This window comes from Myodes glareolus, chromosome 2, assembly GCF_982192425.1.
Source record: "Myodes glareolus chromosome 2, mMyoGla1.1, whole genome shotgun sequence".
NCBI lineage: Eukaryota > Metazoa > Chordata > Mammalia > Rodentia > Cricetidae > Myodes > Myodes glareolus.
In genome coordinates, this window is record NC_142027.1 from 124,384,126 (window position 1) to 124,407,292 (window position 23,167).

The following is a 23,167-nucleotide window of genomic DNA, read 5'->3' on the forward strand; positions in this document are numbered from 1 at the left end:
CAGGAAGACCAGAGTTCTGGTCTCCGGAACGTGCACACAAATGCTGGGTGGGTGTGGTGGCCCACCTGTTAATCTAGGGCTTGGAAAGAAGAGACAAGGATCCCCAGAACAAGTTGGCTCGCTAAACTAGTCAAACTGGCAAACTCTGGGTTCAACTGAGACCCTGTGCCAGTGAATAAGGTAGAGAGTAATAGAAGATAGCTCCCCAAAGTCAACCTCTGGCCACCAACATATGGAACCGCCCCCCAACACACACACAAGGGTGAGGGAGACTAGGAAGTGGCTTTGTTTCAGGAAGTAGTCACTGGGGTCGTGTCCCAGCCCCTTCCTGTGTACTTCCTGGCTAGCACAGCATGAGATGAACTGCTTTGTTCCAGTGCCCTCTGACTTCCGGGGCACCATGCTCTGCCTCCCAACAGACTGGGGGGGGGGGGAAATGCTGACCACCAAACCAGATGACCTCAGTTTGATACCAGGGACTTACATGGCAGAAGGAGCGAACCGACTCCCACAAGCTGTCCTCTGACCTCCACAGGAGTCATGGCACACCTGTGCCTCCCCAATAAATGGATTGATAAAAATATTTTAACATGCAATTGCTGGTAGAGACAGGACTAAAACATTCTCCTGTAATTATTTTTTTGTTTTTATGTGTACGGCTGTTTCCCTTACAAGCATGTCTGTGTACAACATGTGAGCCTGACACCCACGGAGGCCAGAACAGGCATTGGATTCCCTGGAACTGTAGCTACAGACAGCTGTGAGCCACCAGGAGAGTGCCAGGAATCAACCGGAAGTCTCTGGAACAGCAGGGCTCCTACCCACTGAGCCATCTCTCCAGACCACAATTAAAACATTTTAAAATGAGGTTTGAGCTGAATAAGTAACAAAAGCATGTGGGGGAAAAAAACAATCCAAGTGAGAACAGGCAAACACAGCCTGCTCTGTCGTGTGGGCATGCGTGTTCCTTCAGCCTTGTAAACCCCGGAAGAGATTCCCAACTACACATCAGGGTCCTGGTTTGGAGACCAGTGTGAGTGAGGAGACATTTCCTGTTTTCTCTTCCACACTCCTACGCTGTGTCCCTGTCGAGACATCACAACAGCGCAGTTCCTTCCCAGCCTTGACACACACAGAATTCAGTGAGGTGACATGTAAACTTCGATGGGAATCAACGAATGCCAGACAAGACGGGAACAAGTGTGTGGGATTGGGAGGCCGCTGACTTAACCTTGGGGGAGGGGATAGAGAGGCAGCAAGACTGTGGGCTGTGTGGCCTCCCACATTTTCTTTCTCCAGAGGCCCTGTTACAGCCACTGTGAACAGTCCCCGGTGTCACAGCAGTGTCAGTTGGCTGGGACAAAGTCCAAGCTCCACTGAAGGACACGGACTCTGTCATTCGAGAAGCTTCAGCTAACTAAAATGCAGCCCTAAACGTTCACATGGCAGCTTTCATATCACAGGGAATGGCAGCACGGAGCTCACAGTGGCAGAGTGGGTCTTACCCCTTGCAAGAAACAGAACATCCAACTTGACCCTGAGAGAAAACTGACCCAAGCAAGAGGGTCATGTGTATATATATATATATTCAGCCTGGCTATATTCTGCCCTGCCATAGGTCAAAGCAGTTTTATTCATTAGCCAGAAGGATATCCCACATCATCTCCCCTTTTCTGTCTAAATAAAAAGTAAGGTTTTAACTTTAACATAGTAAAATTACATATACAAAACAGTTATTAAGCAAGAATTATATTTATAATATTTAGTCCATTTACATTAGGCAAATTAAGGAAAATACTCTATCATTTATCCTCTCTTTGTGAATCTAAAGTTTCATATCTAATTTATCTTTTATCATAACTAAGGAAAACTATAACTATCTGTCTTCCACTCTTCAAAGACTCCAGAAGGCTATATTACCTAAGCAAACAAGAAGTGCATTGAAAGCAACTTCCAAAACTCTAGTATTGACAGAGACATCTCATGACCTGGACAGTCACACAAAGTTCTTTTGTAACGTTGGGGCATCTAGTCTTTAGCCTACAGGTCCATAGGCTAAATATCTGGCAGACATTTCAGTGAAGCAGGAAATTTGAAGATCTGTTCCATCTATATTGGCAGTTTGTCAGTCACTTTCTTCTGTGTCCTGCAGAATGTCTGGCAGCGCCTTCTGTGAAACAGGAACCCTGAAGGACTATTCCATCTTTTGAAAAATTCAGCAGTCACTTTTCCGTGGGTCTTGCATGTCAAGTTCATACAGCACACCATCAAGCTGTTCAGACAAGAACAGTTTCTTGCCCAAATGGCTAGCAAACCCCATAGGGAGCGTCTTTGATGCCCATCATTCTTTTGAAGTAGATTGGTGCTGCCAGAAGCAGACATGTCTCACTGTCAAGAAAAGTCTAAGTTCTTAAAATATTTTAAATGCCATATTTGGTAGGCCTTTGAAATGTTGAAGATTATCTATTTAATTGAAATATATCTCTGTATATCTAGAAAACATAACTAATATAATTAAAAGTTTGATTATGATATTATCTGATTAATCTGTATTTCTTAACTATGTATTACATTTTTAAATGAGCTGCACAAACACAATACCTTAAACAAGAACAGAAATATATAAAGTGTAACAAAATCAACCTTAAATTTGTATCAATAGACCAAGATCCGTACCAATGCAAAGTATCCATCTCTATATCACATCCCTCTTTAAATGAAAATAAACATTTATAAACAATCATTTTGGGAATTTGGGCATTGGTTTCTCCAAGCTGCTTCCTGCTGTTTGTTGGACAAAGTATTGGGGGGGAGGTGTTCACAGTGACCTTTCAGGGGTCTTGGTCCATCAAACCACATTAGCTTGGAAGGATTCCACAAGTTCCCATCCTCTGTGGAAACAAAAGTAGAACTTCTTTTCCAAAGTAACATATACTTAGACTCAAATTTTGAAGTCAAGATACCTTTAAGATATATATGTTGGTTTAGCTTAGCAGCCCCCAGAATCAAATGTTTCTCTGCAGTCAAAAGAATGAAAGAAAACACAATAATATACATAATCCAGACTCTGTATATTCCATCTTTATGTGGTTTATTTTTCTTTACTCCTTTAATCTATGACTGTTTATACTCTTTTATGTTACTTTTACTGTCTCATTAAAGACTTTATTTCATTTTTAAAACTATTTCTTTTTATAACTGTCTATACTCTTTTCTTCTCTCTCCCAAGTCTATGTATATATTTTTACACACTGTGTCTTGTTTAGAGGTTTATTTTCATCTGAATCTGTCTTTATTGCGTATCTATAATCATTTTCTGACCAGAAGTGCCTTTTTTTCCTGCTAAGCGGATGTGACTAGGACCAAGGCTGCTCTGATTGTTGGTTCTGCTCAGTCCAACACGACGGAGGCATGGTCACCACCTCTGCAAGCCATGCTCTCCACTCCAGCTCTAGGGATGCAGCGGGTCTATGTCACCATTAAGCAACTAGTGGCATGCTGCTCACAAACCACAGTTAAGAACCTCCCGAAAGAGCAGAGTTTGTGCTGCCAGCATGAACCAGGAAGCCATCTCTTAAAGAAGTCACGCAGTTTTGTCACTAATGCTGAGTCAGGAAGCCTGCTCTTAAAGGAATCACGCCTCTGCCTGATGCCAGCAAACAGAGCCCACCTGAGAAAATGCTGCTACCAAGAAGCCACGCTTAACTCTGTTCTTTTGTGTCTAGAATTCCTTCCCAAGCTCTCTCAGTAGTTGGTCCATGTTGGCTCCATCCGTAAATGGAGGCTGCTCATTTGTTTCCCAGCCGTCAAGACCCCAATAATCACACAGAAACTATATTAATTCCAACATTGTTTGACCAATGGTTCATTCATATTCCTAGCTCTTATATCTTAAATTAACCCATTTATATTATTCTGTGTATTGTGATGAAACTGTGGCTTACTGGGTAAGGTTCTAGCATTTTTTATGACTCTGCCTACTCTCTCTCTCTCTCTCTCTCTCTATATATATATATATATATATATATACATATATATATATATATATATATATATATATATATATATACCAGCCTAGCTATATTCTGCCCTGCTATAGGCCAAAACAGCTTTATTCATTAGCCAATAAAAGAAACACATATACAGAAGGACATCCCACATCAGATGTCTGCAAAAATCTATGAACAGAAGGGGCATCGTTAGCAGTGCCTCTTCTTGGAAGCCTCTGTGGACAGTAGCCTTCATGGCAAGACCCACCACTGCTTTCTCGTTTATGACATGGGCTCCCAGCTAGATCAGAGCACTGTTGTAGCCCAGCTTGGTGCTGTGGTATAATCCCTTTGTACACTGTGAAGATTTGTCACTCAGATTGACTTAATAACAACCTGAATAGTCAATAGCTAGGCAGGATTTTGAGGGCAGGGAAGACTCAGGGAAGAAGGGTGGAGTCAGCAGCCAGGTGCAGAGGAAGAAGGAGATGAACATGCCATACTGAGAAAAGGTACCACCACATGGTAGAATGTAGATAAGAAATGTGGGTTAATTTCAGATGTAAGAGTTAGCAACAAGCCTAAGCTATCCACTGAGCATTTATAATTAATAATTAGTCTCTGCGTAGGTTATTTGGGAAGCAGCTGGTGGGACAGAGAAAGTCCGCCTACAGCTTGGTGCCTGGTTTGAGTTTTATGATATTCGACCTGATAACTTATGGCCCATAAAAGATTATCCAGAGTCTTTTTCTGGTCTTAGAATTAATATTCTCTTTATTAAAGTGACAAATTAAAGAAAAACATTATTTTTTCTTAAGGATTTTGTTCAACTTAAAAGTCTTACTCAGGGAAAGGGAGTTCAGTGATGGAGGACCCACAGAGCATGTGTGTGACCCCAGGCTCAGTCCCTCCTACTGCAGCTATGACCATAGCAAAAGGTTAGCTGGGTGTGGCGGTAAACATCGGTAAGCCCAGCAGTTGGAGGCTGGGACAAGACGATCCTGAACATCTGGCTAGTCTGGGCTGCACAGTGAATTCCAGGTCGCCCTAGACTACCTAAGAGGCCACTGTCTCAAACCCTACTTGCTTTATAAATGGGGCATATTGTTTGCAGTCACCTTTATGTAGCTTTGATTAATGTACAGCTACACAAATTTAGCTATTAACCTTAAAAAAAAATTAAGATGGGTGTGGAAATATAATATATCCAGTTTTACAGTCAAGATTTTTTTGTGGTTTAAGTAAGAAACAAATTTCTTACCAATACTGAGTAATTCCTATAAATCTAATAAATGTATCTATAAATATGGTAAACCTTAAGTTTTCGTAAGTATTTCTAACACTGTTTATAAAACTAAAATGATTTCTATTTAAGGTTGGAGCCTAAATTAGCGACACAATTCAATTAAAATCAAATCTAATCTGCTAGAGACCCTGATCCATCAAGTTCTCTTAAACTTTATACAGCCCGGAAACTCTGAGCAAACTTTTTGGGTCATTATGCATGTTAATAGTACAGAGCTAAGTGCTCTGTCTTCTCTGTGTTTAACCTGACACCTCTCCAGTGCTGAGAGCCGCTCTCCCACTGTGAGCTCCGAGCTGCCATTCCCTGCCGTGTGAACGCTTAGGGCTGCATTTTAGTTAGCTGAAGCTTCTCGAATGACAGAGAGCCCGTGTCCTTCGGTGGAGCATGGACTTTGTCCCAGTCATCTGACACTGCTGTGACACCGGGGACTGTTCACAGTGGCTGTAACAGGGCCTCTGGAGAAAGAAAATGTGGGAGGCTACACAGCCCACAGGGACCTCAGGCATGCAAGTGGGGACAGCTCCCTGTTTGAGGAAAGAGTCTTCGTGGCTCTGATGTAGGGTGCGTACGTGTTCTCTGTAAGCCAGGGTCACGGCAGCTTCCAGAGGAGAGCTACACAATCAGGTTTATTCTTGGGAAATGACAGTACAAAATCTTGTGCAGAAAATGCTGAAGGCCTGACTGTGTTTAAATCTAGCAGATGTTCTAGAAGGAAGTGCAGCAGACTGATTAGCCCTGGAAAAAGCACCGTGGCTGGTGGTGACGGCCAGTGCAGACTTCAATTTTCAGCTCAAATAATTCATTTAGTTTTTCATTAAAATTGTGACAAATGTCTTCAGTGATGAGTCACGCCTCACTCCTGTTGCACTGTGGCCAATGGAATTTGAAAGGAAGCACAAGGCTGGCGAGACAGCTCAGCCGCTAAAACACTAGCTGCTCTTGCGGAAGAGCTGGGCTTGACCCCAGCACCCGCACAGCAGCTCCCAAACATCTGTAACTCCATTTCCAGGGGATCAGACATCCTCTTATGACTTCTCATGTACATACATAAAATTAATATTTAACTACTTACTTGTGTGTTTGTGTATGGGTGTTTGACCGGTGTATATGTCTGTGCACTATGTGTGTACAGTGTCCCCAGAGGCCAGAAAAGGGCGTAGGACTCCCTAGCAATGGAGTTATAGGTGGTTGTGAGCTGTCATGTGGATGAGGATTGAGCCTGGGTCCTCCAGAAGAACGCTTCATGCTCTTAACCACTGAGCCATTGCTAAAGGCTCTACATAATTTTTTAACCAAAAAAACTGGAATGCTATAACAGGGATGAGTTTTAACAGTGCTGTGCCCGTGAGAGAAGCACAAAGCCCACATGCTGCGTGACTCCATTCCCGGAAGTCTGAAATGCACACATCTGTGAAGGCAGGTGTATCAGAGGAGCTGTGAGAGGCAGGGTGGGAGCTGCTCAGGACACAGTGCTACCTGCAGTGATGCCAGTATCCACCGGGAAGCAGCTCGCTGTGGTGTAACTAATATCATTGGCTTATATGTTTGAGAATGGCTGCTGGGTATGGCAGTGCGCACTTAGGACCCCAGTATGCAGAAGGAGCGTGAGTTCAAGGACAGACTGGATTATATACTAAAACCCTGTCTCAGAACAACCTTAAAAATAAATAATAAAAATAAAATAGGGCTGGTGAGATGGCTCGGTGGGAATAGGCACCTGCTAGCAAGCTTGATAGTCTGAGTTCAACACCCTCAGAACCCACATAGAAGGGGAGACCCATCTCCCACTCGTATCTATGAACCCCACATGTGTTGTGGCATGGATGGACGAACAGACACAGACACACACACACACACATAAATAAATAAATAAATAAATATAAAAAATAAAACAAAATGGTTAACATGGTGACTTCTAAGTTGTCTATATTTTACAATAGAAAAATAAAATCATGTAGGGTCTGTAATCCTGCACTTGGGAGGCAGAGCAGGCAGACATCTGTGAGTTCCAGGCCAGCCCGGTCTACAGAGTAAGACCTTCAAAATAAAATTTAAAAATAAACCATTTCAACAGATGATTAGTCCTGGAATGAACCTGAGGAGTCAGCTAGGAACAGTCTAGCATGTGGGGACAGACAAAGAAGCTATCCGCGAGGTAGACACCACAAGACTTCCAGTCACTTTAGCAGGAGATGCCTGGGAATAGTGTAGCCTCCCCACTAGGAGGAAGAGGTGTGGACAGGGTTGTGGTGACAACTGTCTCTTGTCCCGAGAACAACATGGCAGCCTGTCGCCACTGCCCACGTTTATGGGACGCCCAGAATGAGAACCTGAGAAGAAGCTGGAGGAAGCAACCTCGGGAAGGGCAGTGCTGCTGTCACTACAGGAAGGGCAGTGCTGCTGTCACTACAGGAAGGGCAGTGCTGCTGTCACTACAGGAAGGGCAGTGCTGCTGTCACTACAGGAAGGGCAGTGCTGCTGTCACTACAGGAAGGGCAGTGCTGCTGTCACTACAGGAAGGGCAGTGCTGTTGTCACTACAGGAAGTCACTTCAGGGGACGATTGGTGATTGCGTAGCAGGACCTAACCGCAGCCCTGTGGACCCCACCCTAGGACATTGTACAGAAGTCCTGCTTAACTGTCATTCATGTTGACTCAACTGTTACCGACGCCCCCAAACAAGCCAGGGCCTTACGTCCTGCAGGAGCCTAGAGCCCTTCTCTGCTGGGACTGAAGAAAGCTTCACATGCACAGCAGCCCTGAGGGGTGGGCAGAGCAAGGTAAACAGGGTTGACAAACTGCATCTAGGAAATCCTAGAAGAGCAATGTCATTTGGAAACAGAGTCTTTGGGGCGTGTGAGATGACTCAGTAAGGGTACTTGCCAGCAACTCTCGCTGCTTGAGTTTGATCCCCTGGACCCACAGAAGAGAACACACTCTGCAAGTTTTCCAGCCTTCACATGTAGGCCATGGCGTGTACACACATGCACACAGAGAGAGAGAGAGAGACAGAGAGACAGAGACAGAGAAACAGAGACAAAGAGACAGAGAAAAGAGAGACAGACAGAAAGAAAGACAGAGAGACAGAGAGAGACACAGAGAAACAGAGACAGAAAGACAGACAAAGAGAGACACAGAGAGAGAGAGAGAGAGAGAGAGAGAGAGAGAGAGAGAGAGAGTAATTTTTAAAAGAAAGAAGTTGAGCCTTTGCAGATACAGTTGGCTAGGAAGGCTCTGAGATCCATGTCCTACAGAAGAGGAGGCACAGAGGCAGAGAAAAGCCATGAGAAGATGGAGGGCAGAGACCAGATGCCAAAGAACACCGTGGACTGCCAGCATCCGGCAGGAGCAAGGGGAGCAGCCTGGGATAGTGTCTCCTGCAGAGTCCCAGAGACACTGCTGGCACCTAGTGTCTCACTACATCTAGATCCGTGAGAAAGTAAACTCCTACTATTTAAACATACATACAACATAAAACTATATACACATATACACAGAGAGACAGAAAAGAGGGGACCCATTGTAGGTAAAGGCTACAGAGGACCCTGTATCAAAAGAAAAAAGAACCTCAGTGAAAATCTGATGTATCTGACGTAGAGGTAAGGTTCCTGATTGTGACAGATTTGACATCCGGTGCATGCTCCACCCTGACGTGAGCTGGGTTACTGTGACCCTCCCTCGGTCCAGTCTATTCTGGGCCACCAACAAACCAAGTTTCTTGGCAATACCATTATTTAGCCCCTTCTCAGCCACAGTGACCAATCCTCTACAGAAATTTAGGTGAGAAAGATTCGCCCACACAGAGCCTACCCTGTGAAGGAGTCCCATATAATTATGAGGCAGTCTGGCCCTTTGTCTGCTGTGGCAATCCAGCGCCTGTCTTCACTGACACAGAGGCAGGAGATGATATTAGGGTGGCCCTAGGGATAAGAAGAAGACATTTTTAGAAACAATCAGGACAGGGCCCTACTGTGGCCCTCAAGGAGGGCTGGGTCCACATAGCCCTGAGCTCTTTCCAAAAGCTTGCCTGCCTGGAAAACCACTTTCACCGGCCCTCCCTGAGGTCAGTCTATCACTGGTCGGGTTAGGGGTGGGTTCCCAAGCTTTCTCTTCCTCTGCAAAGCTGAAGGAGCTGCATTCACCAAAGGATTAGGTCCTCCCTAGGGATGGAGTTAAGTGGTCACCTCAACCAGGACCTCTGAACTCCCTGCTGGCCTCGTCCCCCAAACACTACTAACCTCAGATCACTGAACATTGACTCCGCAAGTCACTGGTCTCTGATCCAGTCTCAACATCCCAGTCATCTCCCCACAAAACAAAGGAATCTTCCAGAAACATACTCAAAGAGGACAGCATTCTTGCCCCACCCCTCAAAAAACCGGGTTTCTTTGTGTAGCCCTGGCTGTCCTAGAACTTACTCTGTAGTCCAGGCTAGCCTTGAACTCACCCCTGCTTCTGCCTCCCAAGTGCTGGAATTAAAGGCGTGCGTCACCACTGCCCAGCTTGATGACAGCATTCTTGTAGGACCTGGTCCCCGTTTTTCCTCCCCTGCCATCTAATCTGTACCAGTCACCCTGACAGTCTTCTCTGGCCCTTACACACAAGGCCTTAGCCCTGGAAGCTGCTTCCATCTGGAAGGTTCTTCCCCAGACTGTCCTGTTGGTTCATTTTCAGGTCTCAGCAGAAACAGGACTTTCTAGGGCCCCACTAATCAACCTAAGGTTTCTCACATCCCAGCTTCCTTAGTGCACCTTGCCATCTCCTCTGAATGCTGACTCTGTGCCCATCTGCGTATGTGCCCAGCTTCAATGCCTGTCTATATCACAGACTGGGAAGTTCATGAAGATGGGGCGAGGTCAGTTTTGTTCACTGCCACAGGCAATCTGAAGCTCAGCAGTGATTAGGGTTAACTACCTTGTGAACAAATGGTCGAGATCAGCCCTCGTTGTGCACTGGCATGGCTAGTCTCTTGCGGGTTGCGCTACACCCATCTGAGCTGCTAGCCCATCCCAACCACCTTCCCTCTGTGATTCCTGTGCATGGTGACACATGCTTAATCCAGCTTCAATGGGACTTGTTCACTCACTGTTTTTATCAGAAAGGAAATTCCTCAGGTTGCATCCCCGGGGTCACATTGAGCACTGCCTAGGTGCTTGGGAAATCCTTCGTGAACCTTTTGATCTTAGCACTGACTCCAGAAGGTCCTATAGCATCACACATTCGTGACAGTACAACACATGACTAGTAACCAGGTTAACATCAGGATAGCACATGCTCAGAAACAGGACTTTTGGGTAGGAATAATGACAATGAAAGGGTTCAAACCAACAGGGATGCAGGAAGCAAGCAGGGTGAGGAAGGCAGGCATAGAGGACACCCAGGGAAGGGGTGAACTAAGAACCACTGTGGAAGCAAGGGAAGAACAGGAGGCCTCCTGAGTACTTCCAAATCCTGAGACCAGATTAATGAGACTGCATATTAATGCAGTCTGCAGTCTGGGCAGGTCACCGGAACACTCTGAGCCTGTTTCCTCTTCTGTCACGAGGGCATACTAACACCTGATTTCCAGCACAGTACCAGAGTCTCAGTGGCTGTGGGCCTGCATCCCATGAGCAACCTGCATCCCATGAGCAACCTGCATCCCATGAGCAGCCTCCCGTGAGCAGCCTGAGTCCCATGAGCAGCCTGAGTCCCATGAGCAGCCTGTGTCCCGTGAGCAGCCTGTGTCCCGTGAGCAGCCGTACTCCATGGCTCATCACACCTCTGGGGATACGGTCTATGCTGCCATGTTTTTCGTTTGTTCAGTTGTCTTGTTTTGCTTTATTCTTGCAGAAATGTACAAAATCCAGATGTTTCCAATTCTTGAAATGTTAGAAACAACTATTGTTTGCCACTGGGCACTGGGCACTGATTAGATTCACAGACAGTAGGCAGACAGTAGACAAACAGTAGGCAGACAGTAGGCAGACAGTAGGCAGACAGTAGACAGACAGTAGGCAGACAGTAGGCAGACAGTAGGCAGACAGTAGGCAGCAGCCTTTGCTTCTTTCATTACATTTATTTGTGTATCCCTGCATGCGTGCCTGTATGTGTGTGTGTGTGTGTGTGTGTGTGTGTCTATGTATGTGTGAAGGGGTGTGGGTGTGCACGCACACGCCTGCCACAATGCACGTGTGGAGGTCAGAGGACAACCTATGAGAGCTGTTTCTCTCCTTCCACCATGTGGGTCTTGGGGACCAAACGCAGGTCATCAGGTGTGGAGCTTGCAAGCCACCTCCTCTGTCATAACATGTGTCTCTAAAGCAGGGACACATGTGGGTGGTGACCCTTTGGCAAACCTTTATCACCAAAAATATTACACTACAATTCATAACAGGAGCAAAATTACAGTTATAAAGTAGCAACAAAAGTAATTTTATGGCCTGGTGGTGGTGGCAGCGCACGCCTTTAATTCTAGCACTTCGGAGGCAAGAGGCAGGTGGATCTCAGTGAGTTCAAAGCCAGCCATGTCTAGAAAGCGAGTTTCAGGACAGCCAGGACTGTTACACAGAGAAACCCTGTCTTGAAAAACAAAACAAAAATTTTATAGTTGGGGGGCTGGAGAGATGGCTCAGAGGTTAAGAGCATTGTCTGCTCTTCCCAAGGTCCTGAGTTCAATTCCCAGCACCCCCATGGTGGCTCACAACCATCTGTAATGGGGTCTGGTGCCCTCTTCTGGCCTGCAGGCATACACACAGACAGAATATTGTATACATAATAAATAAATAAATTTAAAAAAAATATATAGTTGGGAGGTCACAGAAACACGAGGAACTGTATTAAAGGGTAGTAGCATTAGGAAGGTTGAGAGCCACTGCTCTAAAGGGAGAATTTTCTGGGAAAAGGAGAGGCCAGCAAGAATGACACTGAGGCACTGCAGTCAGCCTGGGGCCCAGGGGAGAATTCTATACGCAGCCTGGACTGGGGGCACACGCCTGAAGTCCCACAACGTCAGAGGCTAAACCAGAAAGTTTGAGAGCCGAGGAACAGTCTGGGCTCCGTATCTGAGTCCCTATCTCAAAAAGCAAAAACAAACAAACAACCGAAGCCGTGTTTTTGTTCACGGGGAGCCGAAGCCTGCATACCTGAAGGTGGTACTGGGTGTTCCTGAAGACATTGTAGATGACAGCAGTGTGCGCACAGACGTAGAGAATGACTCTCTGGTTCTCCCGGAGGTAGTAGACAGGGAGGAAACTGTTCCATCCAAAGGACCAGGTCATGGTCTGGAGGACAAAGACAAACACAGGGAGCCAGAGCTGTGACTCCTGCGTCTCCCCCTCCCCCGCCTGCCTTTGGAGGAGAAAGACTTTGACAATCGAAGAAAAAAAAACTTTTTATTTGTTTGAAACACACGTGACCCAGGTTGACCTTAAACTCACTACATAGCTAAAGAGTGGCCTTTCACTCCCCATCATCCTGACTATCCTACCTTTTCTAAAAATTAAAAAAATCAATAATAAATAGATGAAAGAATGGAGGAGGGAGCGGAAGGCAGGGAGGGAGGGTCTTTAACATCACATAGAACACTCCTTCCCGGGGAGATGGCTCGGTGGTTAGGAGCACTGGCTGTTTTTCCAGAGGACCCGGGTTTAATTCTCAGCACCCACATGGCAGCTCACAACTGTCTGCAGCTCCAGCTGCAGGGGATCCGACACAGACACACAGACACACAGACACACGTGCAGACAAGACACCAATGCGCATAAAATAAAAGTAATTCTTAAAAAATAAATTAAAACAAACAAACAAAACACGCATTTTCTGTTCTCCACTCCTCAGGTCTGAAGTCCCACTTGGTACCAGCACAGACTGACTTACTTAATGTGGTGAATTCCATTACTTCCTGGAAACACAGGACAGAGAATGTGTAATAAACCCACCCAGCAGGTTTATAAGAAAGGGAAGCATTCAGCCTGAATTCTTCTGCCTTGTTTTGTGTTTCTGTTGTTGTTTTGTTGTTGCTTTCCGTACTTCAGTGGTAGAGTACTTGCCAAGCATGGGCAAGGCCCTGAGTCCAATACCAGCACCACGTACAGATACTAGATAAATAAATCTAGTCTTCTGGGAGCAAAGGCAAAATAAGAATTTTATGAAATGAGAAACCAAGACATTCAGGAAAGGGCAAAACAACCACAACATGGAAAATGACCAGTGCTGCCAGGGTTCTGGAGGAGGAGGCAGAGTGCACAGGAGGTGTGCAGGGGTGGACAGGAATGGCAGACATGCAGTTTGATACCCCTGTCAAAGCCCACAGAAGGCACAGCATACCCGGCTGCTGACGCCATCTGCCAATGGTAATGCTAACAGTGGCATATCGGTGCTGGCAAATGTGCCACGCTGACACAAGCTGGCAATGGAAGGGGAATCTGGAGGTGGTGGCACAGAGGGATGTGCAGAAACTCTACATACTGTCTATCCAGATTTTCCCTGAGCCTGAAGCTGTTCTCTCTCACACACAAAATCCAACCCATAAAAGCAGCATTGCCAGTGCTGGTGGTCGCATGGCAGACGGCTGAGGATGGTGAGTTATACTGGGAGACAGCAACCACTGTCTTTCTTCTTGGAACAAAACTTGGCAAGCTGAATGGAGGAAGCGCGTATTTCTGCCCAAGACAGACACTGCAGGTGACGTGTGCGGTGACGTCTCTCTCCTGCGGTGTTCACTCCCCAAACTTCTTGTTTCCAATCTGCCTGCTCCGTGGAACTTGCGTTTCTGTTTAGATCTCAGATTGTGTGGGTGGGAGTGGTAGGACTGTGTAATTATAATTGTCTCTAGCTGCACCTTCTAGGAACACAGTTACTTAATATTTGCCTTGGTTCTAAAATGCCAATCTATGCAAATGAAACTGCTCTTTTGGAGACTTGGTAATCCTAAAAGGAGCATCATGTTCATCCTGAAATTTCATTTTGTCAATTCCAAATTAGTCATGAGAAAGGAAAGATTCCAGCCGGGTGTGGTAGTGCATGTCTGTAAAGTCTGCACTTCAGAGGTGAAGGGAAGCAGATTAGCCCTGGCTACATAGTGAATTTGAAACCAGCCTGGGATAGACAAGTGAACAAAACAAGGGGCCATAAAAAGATCTCACTGGGGCTGGGCGGAGGTGGCATACACCTTTAATCCCAGCACTAAGTGTGGAGAGTGGGGGCAGAGACAGGTGGATCTCTGAGTTCAAGGCAAGCCTGGTCTACAGAGTAAGTTCCAGGACAGGACCCAAAGCTACACAAAGAAACCCTGTCTTGAAAAATAAAACAACAACAGAAAAAGAATGGTCCCTATAGGCTCATACATTTCTGAGTTTAGTCCCCAGTTGGCAGACTGTTTAGGAAGGACTAGGAGGCTAGGGCTAGGGCTACCAGGCCTCCCCACTGGAGGAGGTGTGTCACTGAGGGTGGGCTTTGAGGTCCAGGTCCATCCTCTCTTTTTCTCTCCCTGCTACCTGCAGATAGACCAGGATGTAAGCTCTTAGCTCCAGCACCATGCCAGTCCCCGTGCCTACCTGCCTGCCCACCACTCCCTACCATGATGGCCATGGACTAACCCTCTGAAACTGTAAGCAAGCCCCCAAGAAAATGCTTTATTTTCTAAGAGATGTCGTGGTCGTTGTATCTCTTCACGGCATTCCAACAGTGACTCAGCAAAGGGGTGTGGAGGCAGGAGGAACCTAGAGGTTTGCTGGCCAGCCAATCTAAATGGAATGATGAGCTTCAGGCTAAGTGAGAGGCACCGTCTCAAAACAAATTTAGTGGGACAAGGGCAAGACGGCTCAGTGAGTGGAGGCACTCCCTGCCAAGCCTGAGGACAGCAGTTCGGTCCCTGGACTCACGTGAAGGGAAGGGGACACGGCTTTTGCAAGGCGCCCTCCGGCTTTCCCGTGTACCCTGGAGCTGTGACATCCTCTCACAAGTAAATGCACTATAAATTCTGTCTTAAAGAAAAAGAAGTAAGGCGGAGAATAGTGGAATCACTGAAGACCGGCAGGTGTGCATGCCTATAATCGTAGAACTCAGGGGGCTGAGGCTAAGAAAGTTATAAATTCAAGGCTAGCCTGGGCTACATAGCAAAACCTTGTCTCAAAGCAAAACAGAAAAACCAAAATCTACTGTGAGCTATGTACAAAGGCTGTGTCAGGACTAAATTATTTACATAGAATCAATTTTCCAGAGACTTGAATCCTCAGGAAAGGGGACAGAAAAAAAAAAGGAAAAAAAAAAAAAACCAAAAGCAAAAAGCAAGAATGAATCCTATCTAGCAATTTCCAGAAAGCAGCAGATGGGGAAAGAGTTGTGGGAGGGGCTTCTTCTTCCTTCTCCTTCGCTGGGCAAATGACAATATTTTTGGGCCTCACAGATGGTGCCTCCCTGGGATACACGTCAGCAGCAGCAAGGACAGAGATTTGCCACTTTCTGATGAAGGTCTGGGGAGCTCTCAAAGTTCTCCACCTAGCGGAGGCAGAAGAGGGCAGAAGGCAACACGAAGGAAGAAGGTTGGCAGTGTCTGAGAAGGAAGAGGGTCAAGAGAGGAAGATGAGAGAGCAGAGGGAGGAAGGAGAGGAACAGAGGGTAGGAAAGAGAAAGAGAGAGGGAAAGATGGTAGAATTTCCCTCATGAAATAGCCAACGCAGCAGCCCAACTATGTCGGGAATTTCTGGCCTGCTGAGCAGTGCTATTGAACCCAGATGTTGCCATCAAGTTCCAGATCTAAGACATGGGTGCCCCCCACCTCCCAGCTCTTGACACACTTCAAAAGACTTAGTTTGTCTGAAAAGCATTAATTTAAAAAGTTGGTTGTTTGTTTCTCTGGGTTGGAGAGATGCCAACTGAGAGTCGTGCGTTTAGTCCTCAGGATCTAGTCGTTTAGATCAAAATCGGCTAGGCACGACAGAAGGGCGTGCTGGGGAGGGAGGGACAGGTGGGCCTTGGGAGGTTGGAGGTGGATGTCACTGGCCAGGTGGTTACTTTACAATTCAGATTTCAAGCCAATGGGAAATCTTAAAAAACAAACAAAACAAAACAAAAACAAACAACAACAACAACAACAAAAAAAACAGTAGTGGTGGGTCCATCTCTAAATTTGAAGCCAGCTTGGTCTACCTAGTAAGTTCCAGAACGGGCAAGGATACACAGAGAAACCCTGTCACGAAAAAGCAAACAAAACAAACAAAAGTAACAGAGGCTGAAGAAGACACCCCAGGTTCTCATATGCACGTAGAAGCACAAACACACTGAACTTCCCCCGACACGCACAGCGCCGTCCAAGCCCGGGAATGGCAGACTGTGACGCTCACCAAAGGATACACCTTGGAGGCCTCCTCCTTCTGGAACAAGGTGTCCTCTGTGGAGGTGGCCACCATTGACTCCTCGGGACCCCCTGATTTGAGCTGGGATAATTTTTGTCGTTCTTCCTCTGTGAGGAGGAAGGCCAGTTCTCCGGATTCCGCTTTCTCCCGTGCTGCTTCAGCACCTTCCTGGTCTCTCCATCCTTGGGCTGAAACATCTGCCTCCTGGCCAGTTTCCTTCTTAACTCCCTTCGATGACCTCCTCCTGCGAGAATCGATCTGTACCTCCTCAGACTCTACAGCAGCTGCCTCAGTGATTTCATCTTTTGTACTTCTATCTCTGAAGATCTGGCTCACTTCAGGACTCTGGGAGTGTGAAGACGACTTGCTACTTCCCGAGGTTATAATCTTTAAATAGAAACAAAAGATTCTGAGCCCGCACCTAGTACCCAATGCTACTTCATTCTCCCATTTCCGGTCTTTTTCCATTCCCAATCAGCCAGCTTCATGATAACAGGTGGTTCAAAAGAAATCTGGGATATGTTTTTTAATTTATTTATTAATTATGTACACCGTGTTCTGCCTTCATGGATGCCGGCACTGCCAGAAGAAGGCACCAGATCTCATCAGGGATCATTGTGAGCCACCGTGTGGTTGCTGGGAACTGAACTCAGGACCTCTGCTTAACCTCTGAGCCATCTCTCCAGCCTCATACCTGGGGCATTTTGTGCTAAAGAAATTCATGACTTTGTTCAGGTTAATTCTTGGTCTCCCAGCAGGCCCACACAGCAAAGACCATAGAGTGGGCCCTGGTAATTAGTGCTGAGAATCCCACCCTTGGACCAGCACTGAGTTCTTCATTGGGGGCAGGCTGTGGGAAACACATACCACTATTATATCACAGGAACTGGGTCCCAGAACAAGTGTGTCTCACCTTCAGCTAATCCATTGGCCCTTTCCAAGTCAGGTACACATGCCATGGAAGCTTGCATTGACCACCCTCCTTGGCATCTCACAATTACTGTACATAGCATGTAGTTTTCTTTTCTTTTTAGAGTGCATATGTGTTTATGTGATGTGGGGTGTGTATGTGTGTACGTGTTTTATACAGGTGCTCAAGGAGTCCAGAAGAGGACATCAGATTCCCTGGAGCTGGATTACAGGACATGTCATCAAGGGTGCTGGGAACCCAACTCAAGCCTTCAGTAAAAACAGCAAGGGCTCTTAAGCTCCAAGTCACCTCTCCAGCCCCAGGATTGTCTCTTCCTTTGGTTTTGTACCCCATAGCCCGACATACACTAAGCACACAACAGATGCTTCCGGATGGATGGGGATGACTTTGTCTGGACTCACCAGGGACGATGCTGACGTGGATGACTCAGAGCTGATGACGATATCATCTAAGATGAGTCGCTTTGGGGGTTTCTTTGCTCCTTCGTCCTCAGCGCTTCCAATTTGTTTCTCGGTTTCTTTTATGACAGTACCTCCCTCTTCTTCTCCCTTTCCACTCCTCTCTTTCCCCTCCTCTTTTCCTTCCTGCCCTTCCCCCTTATGCTCCTCCTCTCCCCTCTCCTTGTCTTCCTCCTCACCTCCATTTTCCTTACTTTCCACTTTTTCAACTCCTATTCCCTTACCTTTTTCCTCTTCACCTTTCTCCTTTTCCTCCCATCTCTTTTCCTCTTCCTCACCCACTTCCTCTTCCTCCTCTCTCATTTCCTCTTCCCTACCTCTCACTTCCTCTTCCTCCTCTCTCATTTCCTCTTCCTTACCTCTCACTTCCTCTTCCTCACCTCTCATTTCCTCTTCCTCACCTCTCATTTCCATTTCTTCCTCTCTCATTTCCTCTTCCTCACCTCTCACTTCTTCTTCCTCTCTCAAATCTTCTTCCTCTCTCAAATCCTCTTTTTCCTCTCCTATTTCTTCTTCCTCACCTCTCACTTCCTCTTCTTCCTCTCTCATTTCCTCTTCCTCACCTCTCACTTCTTCCTCCCTCAAATCCTCTTCTTCCTCTCTCATTTCCTCTTCCTCACCTCTCATTTCCTGTTCCTCACCACTCACTTCCTCTTCTTCCTCTCTCATTTCATCTTCCTTACCTCTCAAATCCTCTTCTTCCTCTCCCAATTCCTCTTCCTCCTCTCTCATTTCCTCTTCCTCACCTCTCATTTCCTCTTCTTTTCCTCTCTCTTCCTCCCCTCTCACTCCTTCTTCCTCCCCTTTCTCTTCCTGTCCTCTTGCTTCCTCTCCTTCTATCTGTTCCTCTTCCTCCACCCATTTCTCCTCCACCTCCTGAGACTCCCCCCATGATAACGTGTCTCCAGTCAGGCTTGGCTGCAGGCTTTCTTCTTCATGACTTGGATTATCTTCCTTCTCTTCTTTTTCTGTTTCTACACTTTCTTCCGCGTCTGACATCTTTCTGTAGTTTCCTCTAGAACAATTGTAACAGACTCAGCAGCAGGCCCTCTGCCTCCCGCCCCGGCTTCCTGATAAGTTAACACATTGAAATGCACACAGCAGCAGCTCTGGTCCTTCCTGTGGGAGCTTTTTACTCCCGTCATGCCGTCTTCTCAAGAAAGCCAGCTCGAATCTTAAAAATCTTTAAAATATTAACTCCCAGGCCTCCCGTCTTTCTAGGAATGATTTTAGCATCTTCTAACTCACTTCAGATAATTCATATTCCCTAAGGCAGACATTAACAAAAACTCCAGTGATAGGAATAAGAGAGTGGCATGGGCTGGTGACTGAAGTGTGGGCTTTACAGTCAAAGGTTCTCTCCACACCCACGTCCACCACCCTTGTTCTGTGACAGGAAGCAAGTCATTTTTCCTTCCAAGATCAAATTTGCTCACAGGCAAAAACAAAAATGATAATACTAAATTCTAGTATGATTTGAAGACTGGGACAACACATGTCATCAGATGATCAGAACAGATACAGCCAAGACCTTGGGAAGAAAAGTGGGGGCAGGTATTAGGGGGATAAAAGCAACTCTGCTTTTACAAAGTACGGTAAAAGCCTGAAAGTCTTCTGGGGGTAGATGAGACACCAAGTCTTACAACCTGAGGCAGACAGACCCCCAGGACTCACATGGTGGAAGGAGAAAACCAACTCCCAAAGGTTGTCATGTGATCTCACCACATTCTGGCCTGGCGGCAGTGGCGCACGCCTTTAATCCCAGCACTTGGGAGGCAGAGGCAGGCGGATCTCTGTGAGTTTGAGGCCAGCCTGGTCTACAAGAGCTAGTTTCAGGACAGGCTCCAAAGCTATAGAGAAACCCTGTTTCCAAAAAAAAAAAATTAATTCTCGCTGGAGAGATGGCTCAGTGGTTAAAAGCTCTGGCTGCTTTTCCAGAGGACCCAGGTTTGATTCCCTGCCCCTACACAGGCTCACAACTATCTGTAACTCGAGTGCCAGGGGATCTGACGCCCTCTCCTGGACTCTTCAGGCACTGCACACATGGTGTGTAGACATGCATGCAGACCATATGCACAGGCACATAAAAATAATTTCTAAAAAATTTAATTCCTCTAACACAGTCTCTTATTTTTCCCCTACAACAAGCAAGAGTTTGGGAGTAGCAGGATTGGGGCCATACCTGTAATTCCTCTAGGGTGTAGAAGCAGGAGCACCACTGTGAGTTCTAGACCTGCCCAATCTTTCTTTAAAAACAAAAAAACAAGTTTGAGCCAGGTGGTGGTAGCACACACCTTTAATTTTAGCACTCCGGAGGCAGAGATAGGCGGATCTCTGTTAGTTCGAGGCCAGCCTGGTCTATAGAGCAAGTTCCAGGACAGGCACCAAAGCTACAGCAAAACCCTGTCTTGAAACCCCCCAAACAAGTTTGTGGCTCTGAGAGGCGTAGCTTAGACAGAGTTAGACTCTATTTCTGTTTGAAAAGGTGCTGCTGCCAGGCGGTGGTGGTGCACGCCTTTAATCCCAGCACTCGGGAGGCCGAGGCAGGCCTCTGTGAGTTCGAGGCCAGCCCGGTCTACAATAGCTAGTTCCAGGACAGGCACCAAAAACTACAGAGAAACCCTGTCTCGAAAATTCAAAAAGAAAAAGAAAAGAAAAAAGAAAAAGCGCTGTTATGAGATCCAGTGTCAACTATGCCAGTGTGCTAGTCCGGACAACTTCTATGCCCAGGCAGTGCAGGGGAAGGGCAGGGACAGTGTGTGTGTCTATCCTTGAACTAGGTCCAGGCACCACCACTTCCTCTTTTTGGGGTGCCCCAAGTCCCACAACCCTGCCCTGCCTGAGTGAGACCCTCACCCGGGCCATGCCCTCCACTTTGCACTTACAGGGGCGCGCCCACTTCGTTCCTCAAAATCCCAAGCGGCTCAGCGTCTTCACTCCACAAACCCTAGTGACGGTTGCCAACCAAGCTCCGTCTCTATGGCAACAGCTACGCGCCCCAGGCCGGAAAGGGAGGGAACAGGATAGTGGTCACAGGCCCTGCTGGACTAGCCTGCCCCCTGCCGGCTTCCGGACTAGCGGCTCACCCTCTTGCCTTCCCGAGAGCCTTTAGAAGAGCTTCACTAACACTGGAAGTTCTGACTTTCCCCGAAGTTGGACAAAATGAAACGAAGTCATGTTTGAAGTTATTTTCTCCATATTGGGACATTTTGGCAGGCAGAGGAAACGGGGACATGCTCCAGAAATTCAGATAAACAAATAACAACCCTGAAGTGTCCGGAAGTCCTTCCCTAGGTCGTCAAAGAAGTTTAAAAAAAAAAAAAAAAAAGGCAGAGACTGGCGCACCGCTATGAGTTCAAGGCCAGCCTGGTCTATAAGAGCTAGTTCCAGGACAGGTTCCAAAGCTGCAGAGAAACCTGTCTCGAAAAACTGAAGGGAAAAAAAAAAAGGCAGAGACTGGCGGAACGCTATGAGTTCGAGGCCAGCCTGGTCTATAAAAGCTAGTTCCAGGACAGGTTCCAAAGCTGCAGAGAAACCTGTCTCGAAAAGCTGAAGGAAAAAAAGAAAAAAAAAAAAAAAAAAAAAAAGAACAAACCCTGGAGCATCCTCCTGGCCAGGTGTGGCATAACACACCTGTGAACCCAAAACTAGGAAGACGAAGACAAGTTCAGTCAGCCTGGGCTATGTAAGACTTTACTGGGGGAAAGGAGACTCTCGAGTGGAGCTGCGTGCCAGCTGTACATCCATCCGCAGTTTGGTGGGGCGATTACTGTTGTAGGGGGACGCCCCTGTAAGTAAACCCAGCGGCCTTGCAGACGGGGTGTGTGTGTCCACTTCTCACCAGGGCAGGGCATGCAGAGGGATTTAGCTAACTGGGATTGGAGTTATGATCTTTCTGTTATCCCAAAGTTTCTGCAAACTCACCTTGGTTAAATCCATTAGGTTATTCATGTCACAGCCACTCTGAGAAGAGCCCAAAGGTGGCTGTCCTGGCCTGTCCAAGGAGAGGCCCACAGGAAACACTTGGCTACTGTCACTTTAGGAAACATGGATGACTCTCCCACAAGTGCGCCGCCATCCCCAGCACTGGCTGGTGATCACATGCAGATCTCAAGAGGGATGAACTGAATGGTGCAAGCTGTGTTTATTATAGTGCAGGGCTTAGAAAGGCTGGGAAATACTTGGAATCATAGCCTACAATTTAAACAGCAAACACTGGTAAACACAGCACGTCTGGCTACAAGCGAGGAATACATAAGGCTGGCTGGCTCAAGAAGTTTGGGGGAGGCTTTCAGGTTGAGTATGAGGACTCAAGGCGGGAAGCACACGCCAATACTGACTGCCTCCGTCCTGAGCGATCCCACTCAAGGACACGAGCTTCACCTCAGAACGTGCCAGACCTCAAAGCAGCAACTGGGGAAAATAAGTGGGGCACATGGGAAAACAAAGAAAAGGTCACTAGGACTCACCCACACCAACTTTACCCCTTAAAAGACAGAAAATAAACATGTTCACCTTGGCAACCTCAAGCACACCCTAACTTCTCAAGCTGCCGATCCCATAGCAAGGCCAGGGCTCAATTATAAAAATCAAGTCAGGCTGGGCGGCTGTGGTGCAGGCCTTTAATCCCAGCACTAGGGAGGCAGAGGCAGGCTCTACACAGCAAGTTCCAGGACAGCTACAGAGAGAAACCCTATCTTGGAAAAAAAAAAAAAAAAGCCAAATCGGGAGCCATCTGCAGGGTCTTTTATTACAGAAGTAGAGGGAGTCTGTTGCTCTCCAGCACGTCACTGAAGAGGAAGCCATCATCATCCCGGGTAACCTGTGAGGCCTCCTGACCTTTGCTAACCCCTTCATGGAACTCTGAATATACAGAGCCAACTTCAGAGGATGCATGCATAGAACTCTAGCGCCTTCGCTACCCAGGGTAGGACCGCTCCAAGCAGAGATGCTGGCCAGCTGCCGACGCCAGGGGCTGGAAGATGTGTAGCCCCACAGGAGAACGCTCGCCCAGAGTATGAGCTCTAGGATTCGGCTTCCAGCACAAGAATCAACTTGACTGCCAGGAACCAGTTTGCTTTGCCCAACTTTCTTTCCAACTCCATCTGAGCTTGGTTTGAAGCGCATAAGAAATCCAGGTGGGATGG

General features: G+C 46.9%; 1 protein-coding gene across 3 annotated transcripts in view; it reads right to left on the reverse strand.

Annotated features, from left to right (window-relative positions):
- Cfap251 (cilia and flagella associated protein 251) overlaps positions 1–21,006 on the reverse strand; it is a 96,532-nt gene extending 75,526 nt beyond the window's left edge. For 2 of the 3 annotated variants that reach the window (XM_048447304.3, XM_085679345.2), the window contains exons 1-5: positions 20,906–21,006; positions 17,964–19,035; positions 16,620–17,018; positions 12,420–12,557; positions 9,106–9,215 (exon numbers count right to left, since the gene is read on the reverse strand). In XM_048447304.3, the coding sequence (XP_048303261.3) occupies positions 9,106–9,215; positions 12,420–12,557; positions 16,620–17,018; positions 17,964–19,019 (1,703 nt within the window). In that variant the 5' untranslated portion in view covers positions 19,020–19,035; positions 20,906–21,006. Of the gene's footprint in view, positions 1–9,105; positions 9,216–12,419; positions 12,558–16,619; positions 17,019–17,963; positions 19,036–20,202; positions 20,412–20,905 lie in introns of those variants that run through there. The other variant, XM_087903649.1, reaches the window with a different exon arrangement.
- Between the last annotated feature and the right edge of the window lie 2,161 nt (positions 21,007–23,167).